At 41.1% G+C, this 27,701-nt stretch overlaps 1 protein-coding gene across 2 annotated transcripts in view; it reads right to left on the bottom strand.

Moving 5' to 3' along the window:
- SLIT2 (slit guidance ligand 2) overlaps window positions 203-27,701 on the bottom strand; it is a 402,031-nt gene continuing 374,532 nt past the window's right edge. For both annotated transcript variants that reach the window (XM_018049329.1, XM_018049330.1), the window contains 7 exons: window positions 26,689-26,826; window positions 26,338-26,578; window positions 24,310-24,440; window positions 10,348-10,502; window positions 3,943-4,234; window positions 3,518-3,729; window positions 203-1,985 (listed from right to left, as the gene is read on the bottom strand). In XM_018049329.1, coding sequence (XP_017904818.1) covers window positions 1,744-1,985; window positions 3,518-3,729; window positions 3,943-4,234; window positions 10,348-10,502; window positions 24,310-24,440; window positions 26,338-26,578; window positions 26,689-26,826 — 1,411 coding nt within the window. In that variant the 3' untranslated portion in view covers window positions 203-1,743. The remainder of the gene's footprint in view (window positions 1,986-3,517; window positions 3,730-3,942; window positions 4,235-10,347; window positions 10,503-24,309; window positions 24,441-26,337; window positions 26,579-26,688; window positions 26,827-27,701) is intronic.

Below are 27,701 nucleotides of genomic sequence, written 5' to 3'. Positions count from 1 at the left end.
AGAATGTGTTCTGCCCTCCATCTCTTTCATGTGGCCACCCCAAACCCCAAGATGTGACAATATGCTAATCTCAAACCAATTTCTGTCAACAAAGAGGTACAAGTTCCCTTCCCTGTTCTCCTGGTATCACCTTGATTAAGACATTCTTAAGGACGGAGCTCTAAATAGCATGCAGTTTCTAAGAAAACCAACAAACTGAAGATGAAGTAAATATCTGTTTAATTTACATACATCAGTAGTGTAACTGATATTAGTCTGGAGAAAGACAAAGCACACTGAATTATACATGTACGTCTAGTTTTCTTTGTAAAAAAAAGTTTTTGGAAAGAAACATCTGCAACTTTACAAGGTACCCTGGGATTTTAACGAGGGAAGAGCACAGTCCACTATAAATTCTATTAATTCTACATTGTAATTTAGCAGCAAACATGTTAACATGGGAACATTAAAGTCATAAAGGAGCTTTATTGTTTGTGAAAAAAAAAAATCACAGTTCTTGACATTACAGCCTTTTCTCTCCCCTCCCCAACCACGGTAAAAGGGCAAAAAAAGGTCAAGGAAAATATTAATTTGTAAAAGATCTACTTTTCTAGTGTCGATTGCTACACACCATTTCTGTTCTGTGAGGACATGCTGCAGAGGGGTGCTTCTTTCTGTACAGTGAGCGTCTCACGCATAGACTTTACATACCCTCTGCAGGTGTCCTGAATGAGGCCAGTAGGTCAGTGACACCAGTGGTCAGATGTCAAGGTAAACAAACAGATCAACACACATTTATCCCAAGATAACACCCTATGTTAGTACTATTGCCAAGGAAAAAAAAAAAAAACCCACAAAAGAATCCTGATTTTTAAGTTTGAAAAATGTACAAAAATATCAGGACAATTATAAATTAATATATATTAAAGCATCGAGAAACAGCAAAAGGATGGCCTAAAATGTTAAGTACAATGTACTTTGATACAATAAATATTTCTCATTGAAACCGAATACTGTATAGGGCTGTTTAGAACTCATAGAAACAAAAATTCATATTATTACTAATTTATTTATCAATAATCTATTGGTTCTTTATCATCTCCTTTGTCATTTATATTACAAAAAATTAATACTGGAAAACGGTAGATAAACACTTTTGTGTGCTTCTCCTGCTAACATGCTGACGTTTAAAAAGAAGATAAAATTTATTTTAGCACTCTCATCTCCTCTCATGAATGGAACCCCGGTCTTCAGGATACCTTATGTTTTGCATAAAATATTTCTCATCCATTCATTCTGGCTGTGAATTCTGGAGTTCCATTCATCTGCCTTGCACCCTCACTCACACACATGTGCTTGGTCTGTCCTTCCTTATGAACCATGTAGATGAGAACCAGGGCGCAGAGAATTATGCTCTGGGCAACTTCTCATCAGCAGAGAGAACCTTGTCTCTCTCTTGGGTATGTGCTTCTGCTGGTCTCCAGCAAATTAAAGGCTGAATCCAAGTTATCATGGTTCGCATCATTGTTCTAATGCCTCCAGGTGTATCATTCTTTATACTTCTCCAGCACTGGGGAAGCTTTAGTTCAAGCATTTCTTTTTTTTTCTAAATGCAGAAAAAAAGTCTTCATTCTCATAATAAAAATAAGTCTGTTCTGTATTTTACAATATATTTCAAATATTTCCACTATGAAGCATTCATGAGTCCAACAGGGTCAAGAAGTAGACAACATTTTCCAAAGACCAAAGCTGCCAGGGATGCGTTTAGGAGGTGCAGCGGGTACAGCCACACTTGACCACCTTCTCCACCTCGTCCACAAACGAGGACCCATCAGTGCATTCGAAAGAGTATTTCCTTCGCTTGCTCCTCAGAGGTCCGCAGCACTGCCCGCCTGCACAGCCCCCTCTGCATTCCAACCGAGACACCTTCTTGGTCGTCTGGCAAGCGGCGTAGCCCTGCTGCTTTTGGTAATAATCTCTTATCCGTTCCCCTCGACAAGAGATTTCTAGAAAAGAACAAAAGGCACAGGCTGTAAGGGCAGTAGCTGTAAGTTGTGCAAAGTGGCTGTGAACCTCCTGCTCTCAAAGTAGGGAGATGCTACTTTGGCTTCCGGTTTGTAAGGGCTATTCAGCATTTTGCTCAAATTTGCTATTACAGGCTGGTGGCACAGTCTGCTCTGTTCTTTGCAGAAGACTTCTTCTTGGCCTTTATTTTGAGCAAGTGGATATTCTATATGTGGACTATAAAAAATACTATGCTTTTGGACCGACAAGAAAATTGGATTCCTAAATCTTCTCTTTTATATTTCAAAAATATACATCTTCTGTTTTTATGCTACTAACAGCTGGTTTTGCTTACTACAGGGCACCATTTCAGAGTATGCAATTTAATTTATTAGACCTAGAGTTTAATACCATTCAATCTGTTACTTAATACAAGTAACATTCCACTAACTTCATAAATCACCCGAGTACGAACTAGTTCAAAAAGAGCCATCTGCTAGAAGCCTCCACGGGCACGTTCCTTTCATCTCATCACCCCTATCCACACAACAAAATCTCTGCCAGCTGGAGGTGAAGCACATCCTGATCATGCAGACACAGGAGAAGGAAGTACGTGGGTTGACATGTCGGCCCATTTCTGTCCCTCTCTCCTGCATAATTTGCTATCTTAAATCAGTTAATTCTAAGGTCAAAGGTGATTTTGTCCTAAACTTAGAACAGAATTATTAGCACCTTCTTTTCTGTGCCAGAAGATGAATGAGTGATCTATGCAGATGAGAACAGCAGATGAAGGTAAGAAAAGTGAAAAGTGTTAGTCGCTCAGTCATGTCCAACTCTTTGCGACCCCATGGACTGTAGCCCACCAGGCTTCTCTGTACATGGGATTCTCCAGGCAAGAATATTGGAGTGGGTTGCCATCTGCTTCTCCAGATAACCTTCCTGACCCAGGGATCGAACCTGGATCTCCAGCATTGCAGGCAGATTTTTTACCATCTGAGCCACTGGGAAGCCCAAAGGTAAGAAGGACTGAAGGAAATGAGCTTCTGCATAACAGAAAAAGGAGCATTTTCATAGCAAGTCACAACATGGGAAGACATGTGAAGTCCGTGTAAAATTCTGTCACGGAGGTTTGACAGTGAAAGTGAAAGTCACTCAGTCGTGTCCGACTCTTTGCGAACCCATGGACTATACAGTCCATGGAATTCTTCAGGCCAGAATACTGGAGTGAGTAGCCTTTCCCTTCTCCAGGGGAATCTTCCCAACCCAGGGATCGAACCCAGGTCTCCCTCATTGCAGGCAGATTCTTTACCAGCTGAGCCCCAAGGGAAGCCTGCCACGGAGGTTTAGTACCTTCCATATCTGTGCCTGCCTTACACTAGAAAGTAAATCAATAAGAGCAACTGCAAATAGTGCAAAGAGCTGGCATTTCTCAAGTCACTCTCCTCTCTGTGTGTCTCCCTTTCTCTCTTTTCAAAGCTGACGGCCCCTCTTGCTCTGCCAAGAGAGCGGGAGGGGCGCAGCTGGCTTGGCTTACCTCGATCACAGCTGTCCCCGGTATAGCCGCTGCTGCATTCACAGTAGGGCTGCCCCAGTCCTGAGAGCCTGCATTTCCCATGCTTGCACTTGATCGCCTGGCACGGGTTAAACAGATCCTCCTCTTCATCACAGAGGACACCCCCATGGCCCTCTAGGCACTTGCAGCTGTAGGAGAACGCATTGATGGGCAGGCAGGTGCCATGGACGCATCTACAGAGGGGGAGGAATGCAAGGATGGAAATGCGTTAGGCAGGGAGGATGGGAACGGAGGCGCGATGACGGAGGGAATATAAGGGAGACGGTGCTAATGGACTGACTTCTTTCTCTCCCCTCTATCCCTTCCCCCTTTCCTTCTTTCCCTTCTTCAGTATGGGTTTCAGGGTTGGAGAGTGTGGGTTTAACTCCCAAGCAGCCCAAACTCACTTATTTCCAAGACAGGGGTCATTGGTCCTCTGATCACAGAGGGGCCCTGTCCATCCTTCCTCGCACTCGCAGGTGAAGCCGGCCTGGCTGCTGGGCTGGCATGTGCCGTGGGCACACACCTTCTTGTGGCATGGTTCACAGCCGGGCAGGATGCCGGTCTGCATGGGCACCTTCCGGAAGTCCTGAAGTTCGCTGTTGATGTAAAGGTTCCGGATACAACCGTGGAAGCTGGTGCCATTCTGCCCAGGGGCCTGGCGCAGAGCTGCAGCCACGTTGTTCTTCCCGGGCATGCCTGGGGAGGGACACCAAGTCAGAAGCCAGGTTCCCTGGGGTTCCTCAGCCAGGGGCCACCCGGACCCTCTTAGCTCTTTCAGTGGGATGGGAGCAGTCTGTACAACTCTTCTTTAGGAGAACCAGACAGAACAAGCATCCTGTCCTGCAGTTCTCAACCAGGGTGCACATCAGAATCACACCAGATCTTTGAAGAAATACTGATGCTTGGGACCTCAGCTCAGACTGATTTGATCAGATTACCCGGGTGGAGTGGGGGAGGGAGAAGGGATGTATGTTTCTTTGTTTTTATATTTTGGAAGATGCTCCAGGCAATTCTAATGCACAATTAGAATAAAGACCCTAGGCTCACTGGCAGTCCATTTTTAATTTTTAACATTTGGTTTTTAAAAACCTTCAGTTCAGTTCAGTCGCTCAGTAGTGTCTCTTTGCAACCCCATGAATTGCAGCACGCCAGGCCTCCCCGTCTATCACCAACTCCCGGAGTTCACTCAAACTATGTCCATCGAGTCGGTTATGCCATCCAGCCATCTCATCCACTGTCGTCCCCTTCTCCTCCTGCCCCCAATCTATAAAATCTAAATTTGGGTCACTGTACTTAAAAGTAAGTGGGAATGGGAAAGGGATTCCTGCTCCTTTACCTCCACACCCAGCTCCAAACCTGGACACACACCCCTGAAGCCTAGAGTTTCACAAAGTAGTTTTTATTCCCTGACCAACCCCAGGGCCCAGAGAGCTCAGAGGGGATGCTCAATGTCACTAGTAAGACTAGGTTAGAATGAGGCTGAGACAAACTTCCCTAATCTCAGGCCATAGTTCAGCCCGTTGATTTTCAGAGGATGAGAGCTGAGGTTCACAAGGACCATTTGCCCCAGTCCTGACAAATTTCAAGCTGGCAACTAGTCCAGCGCAACACTGGCAACGTCCCAAGCTCAGCCACAGATGTCATTGCCGGAAAGACTCACCCTGCTTCCTATCAGGATGGCACCTCATTCACATCTTATTTATTCCCTTGCTAATTGGGTGAAACATTCATATTCCAAGAAATTGGGGCTATAAAAGAAATTCTTCCAAAACCAGAATTTGCAATCTTGTGTGTTTGTGTGTGTGTGTGTGTGTGTGTGTGTGTGTCTGTAAGTGCTTAGTCGCTCAGTGTGTCTGACTCTTTGTAACCCCATGGACTGTAGTCCACCAGGCTCCTCTGTCCATAGGATTTCCCCAGGCAAGAGTACTGGAGTGGGTTGCCATGCCCCTCTCCAGGGGATATATATATACACACACAAACACATACAAATTATATACACACATAAATATATACATACACACATATATACACACATGTATATTTCACTAGTGACAGTCATCTGGTAACCCTCATTTGTTAAAGCTGAGGAATCTTTCCATGACCTAAGCCAGACCCTGAAATAGTTCCTGGATGGGATCCTACGTGAGGCAGTCGGGGAGGGGATGGAGCCAAGGTCTTCAGAGCAGCTGACATTCTCCCCTGCACTCGACTCTGAGTTACTGGCTGGGGTCCTGAAGCTGGGAAAGACCATGGCTTTCACTCTGTAGAAGGTTTGTTGGTTACAGAGACCAAGAACCATAGTACTCTCTGGGCCCTACCCTCTGGGTAGCATCTTCTCTCCCATTCAAAGGAGAACCATTCGAGGTCTAGCAGGCACCAAAGTCAGACAGTGGCTTATACAAAACCACTAGGCTAGAGGTGAAAGCCTGTATTTTTGGACTGTGTGCATTCGGGCCAGTCATTTCCTCTCTCCTGGGGCTCAGTTTTCTCATCTGTAATGCCCATGGACGCACCACCTGTTTCCCAGCTTGAAATACCTAAGACCCACCAAAGGGGGTGCTGTTCAGAAGGAGGCTTCCCAGGCCCCCTTCTTTCCCCACCTGAGATTCTGACCCAGAAGGAAGGGGTGGGCACAGAAATGTAAACATATAGCTCAGGTGAATCTGATGAAAATGGGCTGGGTCACACTTCAACAGGTACTGAATTAGGTGTTGTGGATTGAAATTTGTGAGTTTGGGTTTTTAGTCTGCCTGTCTGGCCTCAGTAACTGGATTGCTTCCTAGAATGGGGTCAAAAGGACAGAATGTTTCATTTTCAGGAAAGGAATCAGTTCAGTTCAGTCGCTCAGTTATGTCCGACTCTTTGCAACCTCATGAATTGCAGCACACCAGGCCTCCCTGTCCATCACCAACTCCCAGAGTTCACTCAGACTCACGTCCATTGAGTCAGTGATGCCATCCAGCCATCTCATCCTCTGTCGTCCCCTGTTCCTCCTGCCCCCAATCCCTCCCAGCATCAGAGTCTTTTCCAATGAGTCAACTCTTTGCATGAGGTGGCCAAAGTACTGGAGTTTCAGCTTTAGCATCATTCCTTCCAAAGAACACCCAGGGCTGATCTCCTTTAGAATGGGCTGGTTGGATCTCCTTGCAGTCCAAGGGACTCTCAAGAGTCTTCTCCAACACCACAGTTCAAAAGCATCAATTCTTCGGCACTCAGCTTTCTTCACCATCTAACTCTCAAATCCATACGTGACCACTGGAAAAACCATAACCTTGACTAGACGGACCTTTGTTGGCAAAGTAATGTCTGCTTTTCAATATGCTGTCTAGGTTGGTCATAACTTTCCTTCCAAGGAGTAAGCATCTTTTAATTTCACGACGGCAGTCACCATCTGCAGCGATTTTGGAGCCCCCCAAAAATAAAGTCTGACACTGTTTCCACTGTTTCCCCATCTATTTCCCATGAAGTGATGGGACCAGATGCCATGATCTTCATTTTCTGAATGCTGAGCTTTAAGCCAACTTTTTCACTCTCTTTCACTTTCATCAAGAGGCTTTTTAGTTCCTCTTCACTTTCTGCCATAAGGGTGGTGTCATCTGCATATCTGAGGTGACTGATATTTCTTCTGGCAATCTTGATTCTAGCTTGTGCTTCTTCCAGCCCAGAGTTTCTCATGATGTACTCTGCATGTAAGTTAAATAAGCAGGGTGACAGTATACAGCCTTGACGTACTCCTTTTCCAATTTGGATCCAGTCTGTTGTTCCATGTCCAGTTCTAACTGTTGCTTTCTGACCTGCATATAGGTTTCTCAAGAGGCAAGTCAGGTGGTCTGGTATTCCCATCTCTTTCAGAATTGTTCACAGATTATTGTGATCCACAGAGTAAAGGGCTTTGGCAATGCTGACTAAAAACTCTTCTTTCCCCCTTTTTGAAAAATGTTCTTTTTTAAAAACATGGAATTCTATTTATTTACTTTCTTTGTTGTTTAGTCACTAAGTAATGTCCGACTCTTTGTGACCCCATGAACAGCAGCACGCCAGGCTTCCCTGTCCTTCACTATCTCCTGGAGTTTGCTCAAACTCATGTCCATTGAGTTGGTGATGCCATCTGACCATCTCGTCCTCTGTCTCCTCCTTCTCCTCCTGCCCTCAGTCTTTCCCAGCATCAGGGTCTTTTTGCAGTGAGTCAGCTCTTCACATCAGGTGGCCAGAGTATTGAGCGTCAGCTTCAGCATCAGTCCTACCAATGAATATTCAGTGCTGACTTCCTTTAGGATTGACTAGTTTGATCTCCTTGCTGTCCAAAGGACTCTCAAGAGTCTTCTTCAGCACGACAGTTTGAAAGCATCAATTCTTTGGTGCTCTGCCTTCTTTACTTACTTACTTATTGGCCATGCCATGTGGCATGTGGGATCTTAGTTCTCCAACCAGGGGTCAAATCCATACCCTCTGCATTGGAAGCACAATCCTAACCACTGCATCATCAAGCTTCTGGCCCAAGCACTCCCATTCCATACTTATTTATTTTTGTAACCACATTTTAAAGGGGTCTTAGAACACTCAGTGAAATGATCTCTAATGAAAGTGTAAAAAAATCAGGTGAAGGACAAGTCTGGAAACAAACCAAAAGCCACAGAAGTTAGACTGTAAGAAGTGAATGTCAATTGCAGGTGGCTTTGGGTGCAGACAGGCCTGAACTCAAACGAGGTCTCTATCATAGCTTCATAGCTTTGTGAACTTGGACATGTTCTAGGAGTCCCTGAGATAATCCCTTAGCGATTATAAAACAAAAAATCATACCTACTTCCTACATTCTCTGGGGGTAAGACTGTAAAAGAAGCATTATGCTGAGAACACAGCAGATGCTTAGCAAATACAATTTCTTTTCTCTCCAACCACAGGCAACAATGGAGGCTCTTGCCTGTTAATGAATCCCATAGTGTGATTCCCATGAAGCAAACAGATCAGTCATCTTGCTGCCCAGACTTTCTATAAGATACTTTTATTACAATGCATTATGGTTTCTTGAGGATGTGACTGTCTTCTCCACTCCCCTGGGTACAGAAGGGATGATTTTTTTTCAGTTTTTATTCTTTATGCCTCTATTAACTTAGTTCTCAGCTTATGGGAGATGCTCAATAAATCTTTACAGAATTGTACCAAAAACTTTTAACTACTTAAAAAAAACTTGAAATTCTATAGGAGTGTTCAGATTGTCTACTGCTAAAATTATTAAAATCAGAGGTGCTCTGGAATTTCAGAAATTTTTCAAAACTGCTTTTAGGCAAGGCTTTGAGGGGTTGGTAAAAATATGTAGCATCCCCAGGTTGTTCTTGTGAAAATAATTGATGTAAAGTTTAAAATACCTGTCATGGTGAAAAAATTGGTTACATTGACCCATTCAGAAACTTTGGCTTATTTATCTGTAAAATGGGTTGATTTCATCAGTCAATTCATCTCAGTTCAATGTAATTTAATTCGATGCAACTCAATTCACCATCGTATGCTTTCTTACTCATTTGCTTGAAATTTAAAATTCTATCTCCAGGTTATATCTACTCCTCCAGATTTACACAAGAGTGCAAGGATTCTCTCAGTTCAGTTCAGTTCAGTCGCTCAGTGGTGTCCGACTCTTTGCAACCCCATGAATCGCAGCACGCCAGGCCTCCCTGTCCATCACCAACTCCCAGAGTTCACTCAAACTCAAGTCCATTGAGTCAGTGATGCCATCCAGCCATCTCATCCTCTGTCGTCCCCTTCTCCTCCTGCCCCCAACCCCTCCCAGCATCAGAGTCTTTTCCAATGAGTCAACTCTTCACATGAGGTGGCCAAGGTACTGGAGTTTCAGCTTTAGCATCATTCCTTCCAAAGAACACCCAGGACTGATCTCCTTCAGAATGGACTGGTTGGATCTCCTTGCAGTCAAGGGACTCTCAAGAGTCTTCTCCAACACCACAGTTCAAAAGCATCAACTCTTCAGTGCTCAGCTTTCTTCACCATCCAACTCTCACATCCATACATGACTACTGGAAAAACCATAGCCTTGACTAGATGGACCTTTGTTGGCGAAGTAATGTCTCTGCTTTTCAATATACTAGGTTTCCCTACTGCGGTTCTTCTTCTTTGTGCTCCTTCAGATCTCTGTCCATCCCTTATATTTGCTCATCTGCCTTCCTGTTGCTTAAAAATAGTCTTCACTCTGTATTTTCAAGCCCTAAACCACCTTTCCAACCTTCTCTCTTTATCATTCCCCTTAAGCTCTGAGCTCAACAGAAGTACTTCCCATTGCCCCAATACAATTTGTGAATTTAATTTGTTCATTCATTCACTTGATTTCATTACTAACTATCCTATCCTGTAGATGAGTTTGTGACTAACAGTAAAGACACTCAAGCATAGCGACATCTGACTGAAGCTGGTAGTGTTACCCTCCTTAAGGGAGCTGGGGTGGGTCATATACTCCTCAGTTTGCATCAAACTTGTTTTCTCATCATTTTCATTGTCTGATTTGACTTATAACCAGCTTTCTTTTTCCATACACCAGATCAAATAATTATCTGATGTGCAAATCAGCTAGCAAGTGATAGACACAAAAGAAACATTAATGTCCTCCACCCGACTACATATTAGACCCAGGGTCAGCTTTACAAAATAGACTCTTACACCCATCTAGGACTCTTTCTTTTCTATCCCTGCTGTTCATCAATGATTGATCAATGACCATGGCACCAGGCATCAACAGCTTCAGCATTAACCTGTGATGAGAATCATGAGGTTTGGGAATCCATGAAATTTGAGAAAGGGCTTACCTCCAACATAGAGAGGGGAGTCAAAATTCAGAGTGGACTGCTTTGACAAGTTGGTAATGATTTTGGGGCTTCCTCCATCCACTGAGAGGGAGAGACTTTGATCCAGGGCAAGTAGTTCCACAATGTGAAAATTTCCATCATTGATTGTCTCCACACTAAAACAAAACACAAAACACAATACCTTAGCTGATTCTCCAATTATCTATTTATTAAAGAAAAGGAGGTACAATACAAACTGGACCAAGTTCTTTTGGGGAAAATATACTCCTATCTAACATTAATAAAGATAAGTAACTGATTTTAAAATGAATACTTTCAGGGAGATACAATCCTTTTTTATTTCTTATGTAACACAAAAGTTTTCTTAGGTAATACAAAAGTTCTCCCATTGGCTGCCCAGTTGTATCCAACTCTTTGCGACCCCATGGACTGCAGCCCACCAGGTTCCTCTGTCCATGGGATTCTCCAGGCAAGAATACTGGAGTAGGTTGCCATTTCCTTCTCCATGGGATCTTCCCGACCCAGGGATTGGACTCAGGTCACCTGCAATGCAGGTGGATTCTTTACCGTCTGAGCCACCAGGAAAGCCCTCCCACCGGGATAAGCGGAAATGAGTACATTTTATTACTGTCTAGTCACAATCTTCTGCTTTGCAGAAATTACAAAACATAATGTATGCATTTTAAATGCTATTAGAGTTTTTCTTCTTCAGCTGCTGTTACTCCAAATTGTGTTCAAAACACAAGGAGCCTACAGCTGTGCCAAATATACTCTTTAGGCATTGATGTTAGGGGATCACTGGTCTCTGCACTCTCAAGCACTACACAGTAACACCTACCAAAATCAAACATGCACATAAATACAGGAGGAAGCAATTTGGTAAGATCACTGTAGTTTTTGAAATTTGTTAATTGAAAATATACCCTCATTTTATTTGCAATTTTCAGAAGATTTTCCATCAAATGATATTACTATGAAGATGATTATGCTCAGTGGAGAGGTGGGAATAGCAGATTAATTGGAATGCTTAACAGAGTCATATCTAGAGAATCTAGTGATGATAATGGTTCTTCAGTTTCTCTTCTATAACTTTAAAGGGCCAGGTCTAACAATCATTACCGCCACCTTCTAGAAACTTTGAGAGGGCTTATGGAAATACATAAAATGGACAAAAACAAAGAGACTAAGAATTTTAGGTAAACAGAACATGACAACTGAAAAATGAAGTTAGGGGCAATTAGTAACTAGGTGCTATAAGGTTTAAAGGTGACTTACTTTAGTACAGTGTTATATCAGGCCAATGAAACAGGGGACAAACAAAAAATAGGACTGATAGCGAAAATTAAAGAACAAATATTTGAGATATTGATTGGAAAGACTGGAAAAATGGTTCAAAAAGGGAAATATGGGAACATATAATAGGAAGACTGGGAATACCTAATACTACCCAAGCAAGTGTGCATGCGTGCTCAGGCACTCAGTTGTGTCTGATTCTTTGGGACCCCACGGAATGTAGCCCACCAGGCTCCTCTGTCCATGGGATTCCCCAGGCAAGAATACTGGAGTGGTTGCCATTTCCTCCTCTAGGGGATCTTCCCGACCCAGAGATTGAACCTGCGTCTCCTGTGGCTTCTGCATTGGCAGGTGGATTCTTTATCGCTGAGCCACTAGTGAAGCCCTCCCTAAGCAAAATGATTGCTTAAATTTCCAGGCACTGATACTTAAATTTGCAAATAGGTCAAGCCTGGAAAATAATGAAAAACATGTATTGACATTTCTGTCTCGTTCTTATCACAGGAGTCTAATCATATTCCACTGTTCGCCAGCATAGACCAAAGTGTTTTTTGTGATTTGACAATATAAACCATAATGTACAGCTGTGAAAACACTTGATGTTCTCTGGTCTTAAGTAGTTAAAAGTGTCCACATATGTGGGGATTTTGATAACCTGTTTCAGATATCATCTTTAAAAAAATAAATGTTAGATGTGCCAAACAATTTTTTTGCCCCATATACATTTAATTATCCCAACAAATGACACCACTAAAATCAACAGAGGAGATAATATACAAGGAATACAGGTAGGCTCGCTTCCCCTTGGGGCTCAGCTGGTAAAGAATCCGCCTGCAATGCGGGAGACCCGGGTTTGATCCCCGGAGACGGGAAAGGCTACTCAGTCCAGTACTCTGGCCTAGAAAATTCCATGGACTGTATAGTTCATGGGGTCGCAAAGGGAAAGGCTACTCAGTCCAGTACTCTGGCCTAGAGAATTCCATGGACTGTATAGTTCATGGGGGACATGATTGAGCAAATTTCACTACATTTCCAACTACAGGTGTGCTCACTCGCATCTGACTCTGTGACCCCATGGACTGTAGCCTGCCAGGCTTCTCTGTCCATGGAATTCTCCAGTCAACAGTACTGGAGTGGGTTGCCATTTGCCCCTCCAGGGGATATGCCTGACCCAGGGATTGAACCCATGTCTCCTTCATCTCCACTAGCGATCAGCAGATTCTTTACCACTAAGCCTTCTAGAAAGTCCAATATACAAAGAAGATACTTTATAAATAAAGCTACATATCAACTGTTAGTGATCTTAAATATGACTCTTCAAAAGGCATATGCTGAATAGTAATAGCAACTACTAGTTAAACATACAGATTTTGGAGGCAGGTAAACCTGGATTTGAATTCTGGTCTTGAATTTATTAAATGTTTAACTTTAGATAAGTTACTTAATTGCTAATAAACTTCAGTCATCTCTCCAGTAAATGTTAACAAATATTCCCCCTTCCTATAGTTAAACTGAGGTCTATCCCTGTGAAATATTTTTTTGTTTGTTTTAATTCAGAGCAAAACATCTAGCCTATAGAAAGTGCAAAGTTAAATGGTATGCATTGGTATTATCATCTGCATCACCATCATTATATAAATAATTGGATACTATTTCAGGATCTTCTTCAAGAGGAAATTAAATTAGTTCAGCTTTATTTTTAACATTGACTGTAAGATGGCACTAAAGATTGGTAGAAATATAACAAAAGCACACAACGCTAGCACTATTGTTGTTTAGTCACTCATTCGTGTCCAACTCTTTGCGACTTCATGGACTGCAGCACGTCAGGCTTCCCTGTCCTTCACCATCTCCTGGAGCTTGCTCAAACTCATGTCCATTGAGTTGGTGATGCCATCCAACCATCTCATCCTCTGTTGTCCCCTTCTCCTCCTGCCTTCAGTCTTTCCCAGCATCAGGTCTTTTCAAATGAGTCAGTTTTTTTGCATCAGGTGGCCAAAGTATTGGAGCTTCAGTTTCAGCATCAGTACTTTCAGCAAATATTCAGTGTTGATCTCCTTTAGAATGGACTGGTTGGATCTCCTTGCAGTCCAAGGGACTCTCAAGAGTCTTTTCCAACACCACAGTTTGAAACCATCACAATTCTTCGGCCCTCAGCGTTCTTTATGGTCCAACTCTCACATCCATACATGACTACTGGAAAAATCATAGCTTTGACTATACGGACCTTTGTCAGCAGAGTATATGGGTCTTTGTTGGCAAAGTAATGTCTCTGTTTTTTAATACACTGTCTAGGCTGGCCATAGCTTTTCTTCCAAGGAGCAAGCGTCTTTTTATTTCATGGCTGCAGTCACCATCTGCAGTGATTTTGGAGCCCAAGGAAATAAAGTCTGTCACTGTTTCCACTGTTTCCCCATCTATTTGCCATGAAGGGATGGGACCAGATGCCGATGTCTTTGTTTTTTGAATGCTGAGTTTTAAGCCAGCTTTTTCACTCTTTTCTTTCACCTTCATCAAGAGGCTCTTTAGTTCCTCTTCTCTTTCTGCCATAAGGGTGGCAGAAGTTTGCATATCTGAGGTTATTGATATTTCTCCCGGAAATCTTGACTCCAGCTTGTGCTTTATCCATCCCAGCATTTCTCATGATGTACTTGGCATATAAGTCAAATAAGCAGGGTGACAATATACAGCCTTGATGTACTCCTTTCCCAATTTTGAACCAGTTCTTTGTTCCATGTCTGGTTCTAACTGTTGCTTCTTAACCTGCAGGAGGCAGGTATGGTGGTCTGGTATTCCCATCTCTAAGAATTTTCCACAGTTTGTTGTGATCCACACAAAGGATTTAGCATAGTCAATGTAGCAGAAGTTTTTCTGGAATTCTCTTGCTTTTTCTATGATCCAAGCACTGCTGCTGCTGCTGCTGCTGCTAAGTTGCTTCAGTCGTGTCCGACTCTGTGCGACCCCATAGATGGCAGCTCACCAGGCTCCCCCATCCCTGGGATTCTCCAGGCAAGAACACTGGAGTGGGTTTCCATTTCCTTCTCCAATGCATGAAAGTGAAAAGTGAAAGTGAAGTCGCTCAGTCATGTCTGCTTCTTAGCGAACCCATGGACTGCAGCCTACCAGGCTCCTCTGTCCATGGGATTTTTCAGGCAAGAGTACTGGAGTGGGGTGCCATTGCCTTCTCCAGATCCAAGCACTAGTACCATACAAATGGCACGTGTCCTCATCAGTAATAAGCTTTTTAAGAAAAATTTTTGTTGGAGTATAGCTGATTTACAATGTTTTGTTAGTAACAAGGCTTTAATAGATGATTTCTCTCCCAACTAGCCCAGGAATAAAATTCTATGGAAAATAATCTTCTACATTGGTTGCAAACTTGTGCTTACTAAAAATCACTGAACTGGAAAAAATATGTAATAAACTTACAATGAGAGCTGAAGATTATGAACATGCATATGAGATATATAGATGTAAAACTTGTTTTTTGATCCTATTTTCCCATTTATAAGTGAAATTCAGAATGACTACATTTTTCTCTTCCCAAAGGCTTTCAATGTTTAATCTGATGATTCCAGAACTTGGTAAGAGTTACCAGTGAACTTAATTCCATCTATATTTCCCAGGAATCAAGTGAGGCTTTGCCAAGCTTTTAAACAGATAAGTACTGTGAAATTAATGTTTTTAGGTTCTTTGGTTTTAAGATGATATTCTGTGGATGGAGCCTGAAGAGAATATGGCCAAGCTAGGAGTATTCAAAATTAGTGTTTCATGCTGTTTCCTTAAGCCAGAGATCTGGGGTTTGTCCAGGAGTTCTTTATTATCTATATACCCTTTTAAAATAAAAGCAGTGATTGACACACTGGTTGTTGCAGAATAAAACTGAGCCATCATTGATTTTACAGTCTATCATGGTCATCTCATACCTATCCACTTGCAATGTGTAACATCATTCTGGGTCCTGATAAGTATTGACAAACATTCTCACTTCTCCCTAGGGAACTATACATTCCACGACTCACAAAAGTCGCAAGTGAACCACTTAACAGTGAACCTTTCCGCTGGGAACATAAATTGCATTTACTACCGTATTATGTAATTCAGTTTTACTACACTCATCTATTACCTGAGATTTGTTTTCTTGTGTTTCTAAATGGATGTGTGAAAGCTGTTACTCAATTGTCTCGTGCTTTGCTACAGAGTTTAAAAACTTGGGGCTTAAAAGAAGAGGGGTCTTAAATTGTCTTTGATTGCCTTTATATCTGCAGGACACATTAACAAGGACAATATTTCTTTCTCCATGGTTAATCTTAAGGTATTTCAGTAGTGAAGATAAATATTTCACTTCCTTCGCTTATGTGAACCCCTGCTTTTGGCCTTAAAAATTTTAAAGTATTTGTTGGCATACTCTGTGCAGTGGAATAGGAATCAGAAACTAGACAAATTCAACTGGCCATCTCATTTTGGTATCTCTGGGCTAAAGATGCTTCATCTGTGAAGTAGGAATGCTAATAAAACAATTTCCCTGCCCAATTGTTTAAGTGGAAAGAAATGAGAAGCCAAATGGGATTAAATGTATTTATGTACTTGCATAAGAGCTTACAGAAGAAGTTTTTACAAAATAATTTATCAAGTAAATGTATTTTGGAGCAAATTCCAGATCTTCCTCAACTTACAACTGAGGAATATACTCACTATAAAGTGAAAATATGGTTAAATTGAAAATATACTTAATACACCTAATTAACTGAACATCATAAGCTTAGCCTGCCTTAAGCATGCTCAGAACACTTATACTGGCTTCAGTTCAGTTCAGTTCAGTCACTCAGTCGTGTCGACTCTTTGCGACCCCATGAATTGCAGCACGCTAGGCCTCCCTGTCCATCACCAAAGGTGATGCCATCCAGCTATTTCATCCTCTGTTGTCCCCTTCTCCTCCTGCCCCAATCCCTCCCAGCATCAGAGTCTTTTCCAATGAGTCAACTCTTCACATGAGGTGGCTAAAGTACTGGAGTTTCAGCTTTAGCATCATTCCTTCCAAAGAACACACAGGACTGATCTCCTTTAGGATGGACTGGTTGGATCTCCTTGCAGTCCAAGGGACTCTCAAGAGTCTTCTTCAACACCACAGTTCAAAAGCATCAATTCTTCAGCGCTCGCTCAGCTTTCTTCACAGTCCAACTCTCACATCCATACATGACCAATGGAAAAACCATAACCTTGACTAGATGGACCACTGTTGACAAAGTAATGTCTCTGCTTTTCAATATGCTGAGTTGGTCATAACTTTTCTTCCAAGAAGTAAGTGTCTTTTAATTTCATGGCTGCAGTCACCATCTGCAGTGATTTTGGAGCCCCCCCCAAAATAAAGTCTGACACTGTTTCCACTGTTTCCCCATCTATTTCCCATGAAGTGATGGAACCAGATGCCATGATCTTCGTTTTCTGAATGTTGAGCTTTAAGCCAACCTATTCACTCTCCTCTTTCACTTTCATCAAGAGGCTCTTTAGTTCCTCATCAGTTTCTGCCATAAGGGTGGTGTCATCTGCATATCTGAGGTGATTGATATTTCTCCCAGCAATCTTGATTCCAGCTTGTGCTTCTTCCAGCCCAGCGTTTCTCATGATGTACTCTGCATATAAGTTAAATAAGCAGGGTGACAATATGCAGCCTTGATGTACTCCTTTTCCTATTTGGAACCAGTTTATTGTTCCATGTCCAGTTCTAACTGTTGCTTCCTGACCTGCATATAGGTTTCTCAAGAGGCAGGTCAGGTGGTCTGGTATTCCCATCTCTTTCAGAATTTTCCACAGTTGATTGTGATCCACACCGTCAAAGCCTTTGGCATAATCAATAAAGCAGAACTACATGTTTTTCTGGAACTCTCTTGCTTCTTACAGTTGGCCAAAATCATCTAACACAAAATCTATTTGATAATAAAGCATTGACTATCTCATATAATTTATTAAATATTGGGTTGAAAGTAGAAAAGCATAATAGGATAGTTGTAAGTATACTGGTTGTTTATGCTGGTGGCTGACTGGGAGCCCATGGCTAGCTCGCTTCCACTATCCAGCATCTCAAGAGAGTATCACACCACATATAGCTAGCCTGGGAAAAGATCAAAATCCAAACCTCTAAGTATGGTTTCTACTGAATGGATATTGCTTTTCCACCATCATAAAGCTGAAAAATCATTAACTTGCACCATCATAAGTTGGAGACTGTATGTATGTAATTTAAATGAAAAGGCTCTAAAAATAGAGAGAAACTTCTACATTTGAACATAAGGTAGGAGTCACATGTAAAACAACAGTATTTGCACCTGAGTCCTTATTCTTCAGCATCAGTGTATCTGAACATGAAGAGTATCCATAAATCTCAGCATTACCAATTATCCTACTCTGCCTAGACTAGGCACTTCACGTTAGTTACTTCCAAGTCTCCCCATGAAATGGAAGCGCAAATTGTCAAAGTTACAAAGCTGATAAAAAGTAGTGCCTTCCCATACAGCCTGTCAAGCTGAGTTATTCACCTTGGAAAGAAGACTATATAAAGTCTATCTACTGTCTGTCTTTCCAATATTAATTCTTTTTTTCTTAATGTAAGCCTGTATGTTGCATAAGCCAGAGGCTGTGCAGCTAAGCAAGCCTAACAGTCTGCAGAGGCAAGTCCTCTGAAGTTGTGCAGGTTCCCTGAGTAATGAAACTGATGAAGGCATGGTCTGGTCCTGTGCTTTTGTAATGCGTACATCTGATTTCCTAATTTTTAAATAGTAATGACTATGTTTTCAAAGAAGCTGTCTGGTTTGGAAAATGACATTAATTTGAATCTAAAGAAGGAAGCAGACAACTGTGATTAACATTTTTTTTAAAGTTTCTGCCTATCTAGATGAAAAGAAGGTCTTTTGAAGGGCAAGTGATTATCAGCCTACTTGAGAAAATAGTGTTACCCCGTCCCTGTCTGAGGGACTACTGCTGATGCTGGCTTCAAGTTTGGGCTGTCATTCATTCATTCATAGCACTATTAATAAGTCCCTCTTTATGCTATTCTCTAAGCATTCTAACAATTAGGCATGCATGCCATATTCTACATCCATCCATTTGCTGGGCTGCTTATGGCATCTTTGTTGCTGCTGATTAGCTCTCTTAGCAGGGTGCAGGCTAATATTTCATAACTGGCTCTCTGAAAAACAGAATGAGTCCGGATTTGTAGCATCTGGTGATTACTCTCATGGAAAATATTCCCAACAAGGCTGACATCAACTATGAAGTCTTGAAACTTGGATAAGAGAAGCAATGCACACCATCAGCTCTCAGAGCACAGCTCAGATTTTTCTTTCACACAAATGGTTTTCACACAATTACTTTCACACAAATGGTTTTCACATTGTTGTCCCTGGCCCGGAAGATCAGATGGCAACGAAATGAAAACTGAGGCTCATCTGGGATCTGAATCACAAACTAGAGGGTGGAGCCCAATACTCTGTATTTTAACATACCTTTCAGGTGACTGTGGTGCAGCTTATGTGAAAACAATTGCTCTGCACCAGTGCACGTATGCAGCCCCTGTTAACAGTATACATGTCTGCAGGAAATCATGTAAGAAATATAATGAGGGAATGTGAACACCACTTTAGTTCTACTGGAAAAGAAACCAGTACTACATCTTGGTTTTCTTAAACACACTTACAACTTGTTAAGTACTACCTCTAAATGTATTTCCATGAAATAATGGTTCTCTTGTCAATTCATTTGGGAAAATAATTGACATCTAAGATAAAAAATTTTAAACCCAAAATATACTACAATAGAAACAATATTAATGGATGCCAATTTCCCCTAATTAAACAGATTTCATTTTACTAAAATAAACAAAATCCATTCCCATTAATGTAGAAAATTAACTAGGTAATTCAAACAATGCACCTGGTGTACAAAATTATTCCCATATGTGATGCTCCAATAGCACATTAAATAATGCATAATTTGGGAAACAAAGTCTTACCAAGGTATATTTCATGTAACATAAAATCATTCAATGACCTGAACTCAAATTCTCCAAGGTAAGGATATGTAAAAGCATTCCCTTTTAAAACATTAGTATAATGTATATTTAATAAAGTTATATAAAGTGGAAACACATCAAGATTTGAAAATTTCATTCAACCAAAGAAAATATTTATTAAGCCCCTTAGGTGAAAGCTGATGGCAACAGTATTATTGATGGGCTTTGCTGTAATGATGGAGATGTGGTACTTTTTACCAGAGTGCATATTCTTAGAAGGCCTGAGCAAGGACAGAGGCATTTAAATAAATGCTAGAAAATTAGTAAGAGCAGAAATAGGGCTTCAGACAAATTTCAAGTTGAAGGTGAAAGAAAGAAAAAGGTTAAGAATAATTCATTATACCTACAATGACCAAGAAGATGGTGATGCCTCTCAATGAAATTACGAATGTACCAGGGTGAAGCAAAGGAAATGAAGTTAGTTCTGGACATTCTGAACTTATGATCCAAACAGCTATCATCACTTATTATTTGGTATGCATTATAAATACTCCACATGTATCGAATCATAAAATTTTTACTACAGTCCTACAGAGATGAAACTGTGATTTATTATCTCCATTTATCAGGTGAGGACCAGAATTTGACCAACACACACAGTTAATAGCAAATCTGGGACTTGAATCAAGGCAGACTGTCTTTAGAGTACCTGTTCTTTTCCATTGCTTCAGTTTTGGTTTTGAGTTGTAGTGATGTTCAAATGGTTTAAAAATCAGAATGATATAAAATTGTATTTATACACCAGTTGTGACTCCATCACATTCTTTCCTCTCTATCCCTAGTTTTTTCTTTATGAAAGTACATGAAAATAAAAATGCAAAGACACTCCTCTCTACCTTACTTTGTTTTGACACTGCTCTCTACACTTTTTTCTTTTGAACTGAGCAACAGAACTTGGAAATCTTTCAATATCTTACATAGAGAACTTTCTCCTCTCTTCCCCTCCCTTACTCCTTTTTCTTTTTACAGTATATTCCATTGTGTGGCTGCCCATTGAAACTTGGGTTGTTTCCTAACTTTTGTTTTTAGAACCAACACCACAGTGAGTTACCTTGTGCATACATCATTTCTATGTCTCCAGGTATACCTTTGGGATAAATTTCCTGAAGCGGGAAAGCTATTCCCAAATTCCCCTTCACGGAAATTAAAAACATGGTATACTTCTAGGATAGAGGATAGAGGATGCACTTTTAACTCTTGCTGCACTCCAGAAACAGACACCAGAAAGATTTTCCTCTGTTGTTAGAAGGAGATGATAATGAAGACAAAGTAAGGTAAAAGTGAGGACAGAGCTAAGTGTAGAATCAAATCCTCAAAGAGACTTTATGGGGTAGGTACTATATTATTCGGAGAAGGCAATGGCACCCCACTCCAGCACTCTTGCCTGGAAAATCCCATGGACAGAAGAGCCTGGTGGGCCGCAGCCCATGGGGTTGCTAAGAGTAGGACACGACTGAGTGACTTCACTTTCACTTTTCACTTTCATGCATTGGAGAAAGAAATGGCAACCCACTCCAGTGTCCTTGCCTGGAGAATCCCAGGGATGGGGGAGCCTCATGGGCTGCCGTCTATGGGGTCGCACAGAGTCGGACACGACTGAAGCGACTTAGCAGCAGCACTATATTATTACTTACAGATGAGAATTCTAAAGCACAGAAAAATTAATATTATGAATTCTGAAGCACAGAAAAATTAAATACCTTGCTACAGTTTATATATAGCAATTGAACAAGCCTAGATCTGAACACATCTTAGCCACTATGATTTAGTTTAGTTCAGTTCAGTCACTCAGTCATGTCCGATTCTTTGTGACCCCATGAACTGCAGCACCCCAGGCTTCCCTGCCCATTACCAGCTCCTGGAGCTTACTCAGATTCATGTCCACTGAGTCGGTGATGCATCCAACCATCTCATCCTCTGTCGTCCCCTTCTCCTCCCACCTTCAATCTTTCCCAGCATTAGGATCTTTTTAAAAGAGTCAGTTCTTTGCATCAGGTGGCCAAAGTACTGGAGTTTCAGCTTCAGCATCAGTCATTCCAATGAATATTCAGGACTGATCTCCTTTAGGATGGACTGGTTGGATCTCCTTGCAGTCCAAGGGACTCGCAAGAGTCTTCTCCAACACCACAGTCCAAAAGCATCAATTCTTTGGCGCTCAGCTTTCTTTATAGTCCAGCTCTCACGCTATGATTATTACTTCTCAAAAATCAGTTTCTCCTAAGGTGTTGAAATAATTTAATGTTCTTAATAGTGTCTATGTCACAGGAACTTTTTCCCCACTTATTTGGAATACTACTATAGTCATATATATATACATGTACATTATCTATATCAGTAGATCAATAAATCAATCTATGTATGGTCTCTCTATTCAAATTCTTGGTGACTGTTGCTTCTTTTTTTTTTACTTAAAAATAATGCAATAACATTTGTCGATTGTTTTGATATAAACTTAAGAGCAAGAAATAAACAAATGCTATGTTTTCCCTGGCCCTCATAACAGATGTCTCTATTAGATGATCTTCAAGCAGAAACCTCTACTTCTGGTTCATAACAAAAAGTGTGTGATATGATACTATTCTTTTTTTATAGATGTTACAAGGTATACTCTATTGTTAGGCAAAAATAGTAATGAACATAAACTCATAATAAGCTCTTTAGAGTAAGTCCTCATTTGGATATAATCACTTGGGTTTCTACAGCTCATCTAGAAGCATTTTAAGTGTATTTTATGTGAACACTAGCTTTAATAAGCCAACTCCAAGAACTTTTACTATAGTTTCTGACAGTTCTATGCTGTTTCATTGCATAAAATAAGACAAACAAACAAAACACCAAAAATGAACCATAAAATCAATACTCTGAAATCTTTTTAGGAGCTGAAACAAATTGAGGCTATAAAATTTAAGACCTAGCAACATTGAAAATATTGGCACTAATTCATCACCATTTAGAGATGAAGTAACTATTGTAATCTACTTGGAAACCAATAATTATGTGTTTGTTTCCAGGCTCTAAATATCCCCAAGTGGGTTAGCTTACCATGAAAAGGACTTACTGAATTCCATTCATGGCTACAATTGGCATCTAATTCCCAGAACCATTGTGAAAGATTAAATAACATGTGAAACACATGGAAAATATATAAGTATGACGTCAGTAACATAGAGGTCAGTATCTCCATTTTATGCCTCAGTCAGTGCCCACAAGCTTGGTGCCCAGTGCGTTTGGTCTACAAATGTGTTTTGTTTGCCACAAATGGCATTTAAAAAATGTGAATCATATTTAAGGAAGGAAAACTTTATATTTAAAGTGTCAATTTTTTTCTTGGAAAATCAGAAGTTCTGGCAAAACCTGGGTCTACATTTTCACATGGCAGCATTCAGGGAGACCCGAGTAGAAAAGGTCTAGTCCTGTTTTGACAAAGATTTGCTTTTAGTTCACTGTCCTTACAACCATTCCTATTATGGTGCCAACACCAAGGCTATTTGTAATCCAGAAATGCTTCTCTAAAAGGTTAGAATCTTTTCAAGAATCAAAGAATGAGAGCACATATCATTTGTTTGCAATTAGCCTACAGTTCATTTAAGTTATCCACCTGGGAAAACTGACTGCCTATGAATTTGTGATCCTGCTCTAGACGGTGGCAGTTATTTATACATGTGAAGAAATAAACTCGATAACTAGATAACTTGTCTGCCAAGTGATTGGTGTTGAGACCCAAAGGAGGGGCTCTGAAGGTTGCGCAAAAAGCATACTTTGAGCAGTGTATCTTCCTCCATTCACATATCAGTATATCATTACCGCATTCAGTATATCATCAATTCAGTATGTTATTAGAACCTTCCAAAATGAATGATACGATTCTACGCATCTTGGAGGTGTCCATTGGCTTCTCATGTGTAAGCTTCTTAAGAGCAGGAACTTTGTTGCTGAAAGCTTAGAACTATGCCTTACACACGTCAAGTGCTCAATAAATACAGACTGCATGAATAGTCACTTTAAATTTTTCCCTGTGCTGGGTACCCTGCATCTCTTTCTCTAGAACTGCTCTCCATCCATCTTCTCCCGGTGCCGAGCCCTGAGAGGCTCATGTGTGAGCTACATCACCGAGATCAGTGGGTGGTCTGATGTTTTCTGGCATCTGATTGGCCAGAAAGAAGCATGCGCAGGAGGCTGTTGGGAAATCGAGTATTTAAAACCCTGCTTCCTTCCCTGAGGCTTGAAAGCATTCCTCCATTGAAGGTGGAGATGCTTCTTTCTGTCAGGCAGTCCTCTCCACAATTCGTTTTCTGAGCACTGACTTCCATAACTGCTGTCTCCCCTCTTTCCTTCAAGCCCATGGGCAGGAGCAATATCCCAAGTTACTAATTTCAGATCACTCCACTGTCCCAACCAACCTTCGTAAATAGTCATCTAATACATCCTTCCTCAGTTATCCAACTTGAGTATGCTATCTGATATTGCCAGGCCTCTAATATACTCACAAAGTCTGCTGTAGTCAAATTATTCCTTCCCTTCCCATAACACAACAATAGAAGAGAAGCAGTTCTGCATTAAGCAACTGTTTTCACCTTTACCAGTAACTGAGAGATCCTCACCTGTAAATGGCAGAAGCCGGGTGGGAGCCGGTGTCATAGCTGGCACGAACACGTCCTCGGTAGAGCTCTACAGCAATATGGTCTTTATCACCCTTATACAGGAGGATTCCACTGTCTTCATCTGTGGCAATCTGGTGGGAAGTAACCTTGAAATTAGCAGGATGAATAGCTGTTCATACATACTTCATTAAGAAGAAACAAGACGTCCTAGTGAAGAGACTTTTAGTTTATTTCTTCTTTATGGCTCTGAGAAAATACTGCTACACCCTGAAATGATTACTTGAAAGATGACCTGTTCCTGGATTACTTTGTTATAAATAAATTCATAAAGAACTTCAGAACGTTTTTCTACATTCGTAAACATGTATTTACTCTCTTTCCATGCATATTAGCAATATTAAAGCTTAAAGATTCATGTCGAATGAAATATGCAAAAGTAAGGACATTACACAATTTATACTTCAGAAAATTAAAATTGAAAAATATTTTCCATATCAAGTTCACAGTGCCTAATGTGAATTAAGTTTCCCCTCTTATATATTAAGCTATATTGTCTCAGGCAACACTGATAAAATCTAATCAGGAATAAAATGATCACATTTCTTTTCTGTTAAAAACAATAATAAGAAACACTTAATATGCTTCAATTAAAAAATAAATTAATTTAAAAAGGAAGCCAGTCCCAAAAGAAAAAAAAAGAAACTCTTAACATTACTGAATGTGCTTAGAACTTCCTTTGTGGGAGATTTTCACTTACCTGCTCTTTTTGCTCCTGTTATGGATTTTTTTTTTTTTTAATTTTTATGGCATATGTGAAATGCGACTGTATTGAGCACAGCGGATTTTCATGTTGCATGTTAAATTATGCCATGATTGGGGGAAATCTTTGTTTTTATTCTGCTTTCTGATTTTTTCAGGTTTTCAAGGACCAGGAAAAGTTAGGACTTTAGCCCAAACACCACTGAGTACTTCTCATAACAACTTGGGTAGCAAATGCTTGAAATTAGGGAGGCAGGCTTTTTAAAGAACGTCAGCCTGGCTTCCGGGGTCCCATTCCTCGTGACTTCCCAAGAAGCCGTGGCCCCTTGCTGGAGTGCCAGGGTAAAACAAATAAGGAATGGGGTCATGGGAATTTGGCTACACACATTTGAATTCAAAACATATTGAAATATCTTGCTGAACAGATAAAACAAACATGCAGCCGCAATCTGCCCCATGTAAATTTATGACCCCTAATCTAGCCTAACCTTGTCTATCGGGGTCTGAATGACTTGCTCAAAGGTAAACGGTGACTTGGTGGAAAGACTTAAAATTTGAGTTTGTAAATTCAAGTGGAAGTTAAATGACACTTGGCTGAATATTCTGTCAAGGTGTTTTCTGTCTCATCTGTACTCTTGTCAGCTGCAGATTTCCTAAGGAAAGCTCCCCACTCGGCCCACCCTCCCACTGTATATAACCTGGACTGCAGAGCCACAGAAATAAATGAATCAGATGGCACTGTGCATGCGTGCACGCTGAGTCACTGCAGTTGTGTCTGACTCTTCACGACCCTGTGGACTGTAGCCTGCCAGACTTCTCTGTCCATGGGATTCTCCAGGCAAGAATAATGGAGGGGTTGTCATTCCCTCCTCCAGGGGATCTTCCCCACCCAGGGATCGAACCCGCATCTCTTACATATCCAGTATTGGCAGGAGGGTTCTTTCCCACTAGTGCCACAGGCTAAGCCATTACCTAAGCACAAAACAAAGATATTTTGCTGCTCTCTTTCTTAGTGTGAATGTGTGTGTGTGTGTATTTTATGTGATCAAGTAGTGAATAAAAATACGTGGTGTCCATTTAGGTTTAACAGACAGAAATGTTAGACTAACAGGAACTTTTCACACAAGTGGCATTATCTGTCATTATGCTATGCAGTATGTAACTGTCCGTTTAAGAAACAACATCACTCAGAAGCCGCCACGCACATTTATGCTTGGAAGCTGAGCTGATTTCGGATGAGATCAGCTCTTGGGAGTGGGGGAACCTTACCTGAAGAGTGATGTTTGTTTGAGGCCGGACCTTGGCAGAAGGGATCTGAAGATAAGACTCTTTGTTCACAAAATTCACACTGACCAGTTTTTCACACTTTTCTCCCTGGTAGCCAGGCAAACACTGGCATATTGGTTCATTGATCCTGATGATGCATTGAGCTCCATTCTGACAGTCAAAATTATCACAGGGGCTGGTACGGGGGAGAACCATGGGCGGAGAAAACTCACAGAACAAGCCACTGCAGAATGAAAAGAAAAAAAAAAAACACGTCGATTAGATGTTACTTAATTGCCAATAAGAACTGAGTCCTATACTACTTTAAACACAAATATTCACTTGCACTTTTACCTGTAGCCTTCAGGACAGGTGCATGTATAACCGTTCACTGCATCGGTGCAGTGGGCTCCGTTCTTACACTTGTTATCTTGGCAGTCATCGAAGTCGATGTCGCAGTGTTCGCCTATGTATCCTGGAGTGCAGTCACATCTGTTTGAACAAGCAGGTAAACAGTTTCAAACCTAACTGAGCCGAAATGAGCACAACAGTTGCATTTCCGCTAGGAAACTGGTACTGCCTTTGAGAAAACGTATTTAGAACAAGCTCATAAAGCCTAAACATTAACAGATGCCTAGAAAACAGTACTGATCTGCAAAGCTTTCCATGCTTTCTCACTGTGATCTCTCAGAGGAACAGCAATTTCCCCTCTCAGATGACAGTATGCCTCCGCAATCCAAATAAGATTAGACTAATTGCACTGGGGTTCATTCTTTCCTCTTTCCCTCCCTCCCTCTCTTCTTCTCTCACTCAATTTGGCTATGGTATCCTCTATTTCCAGCTAATTCATCTGAGTACTGACATGATGAAAGTGTCGTGTTGTAAAACTTATTAAGAACCTTAAGGAAATTTTTAAGAACAATTAACATTTTTAATTTTCCAATAGAGACTGGATGCACTAGAGTAAAATATAATTTTATGAAAAGCAAACATATTAGCATTAGATACCCTCTAATTCACCATGAATCCAGAGTCCTGTTAGGGCAGAATGGGGGCTGACCTAACTGGGTAGAGCAGGGAAGGTGATACTAAATTCCTGGGACCCAACCCTGGACAGCTTATCAGACTGTTCACTTTGGTGGTGTGGGGCTGCACAGCTGGTGAAGAACCAGGGATGATAATACAGCTGATGTTCTTTGAGCATATTGCTTCAAGCCCTGTTCTAGTCACTTTTTCATATATGGATTCACTGAATTCTCTCCACAGGCATGTGACATTGGTGATACCATGACTCCTTGCTACAAGTGAGGAAACAAGACACAAACTGATTAAGTGCCTTGCCCAAGGACATCCAACTTGTGTGCCAT

The sequence above is a fragment of the Capra hircus genome, chromosome 6 (assembly GCF_001704415.2).
Source record: "Capra hircus breed San Clemente chromosome 6, ASM170441v1, whole genome shotgun sequence".
Taxonomy (NCBI): Eukaryota; Metazoa; Chordata; class Mammalia; order Artiodactyla; family Bovidae; genus Capra; species Capra hircus.
The sequence above is the reverse complement of the archived record's forward strand: the minus strand, read 5'-3'. Positions and strand labels throughout refer to the sequence as shown.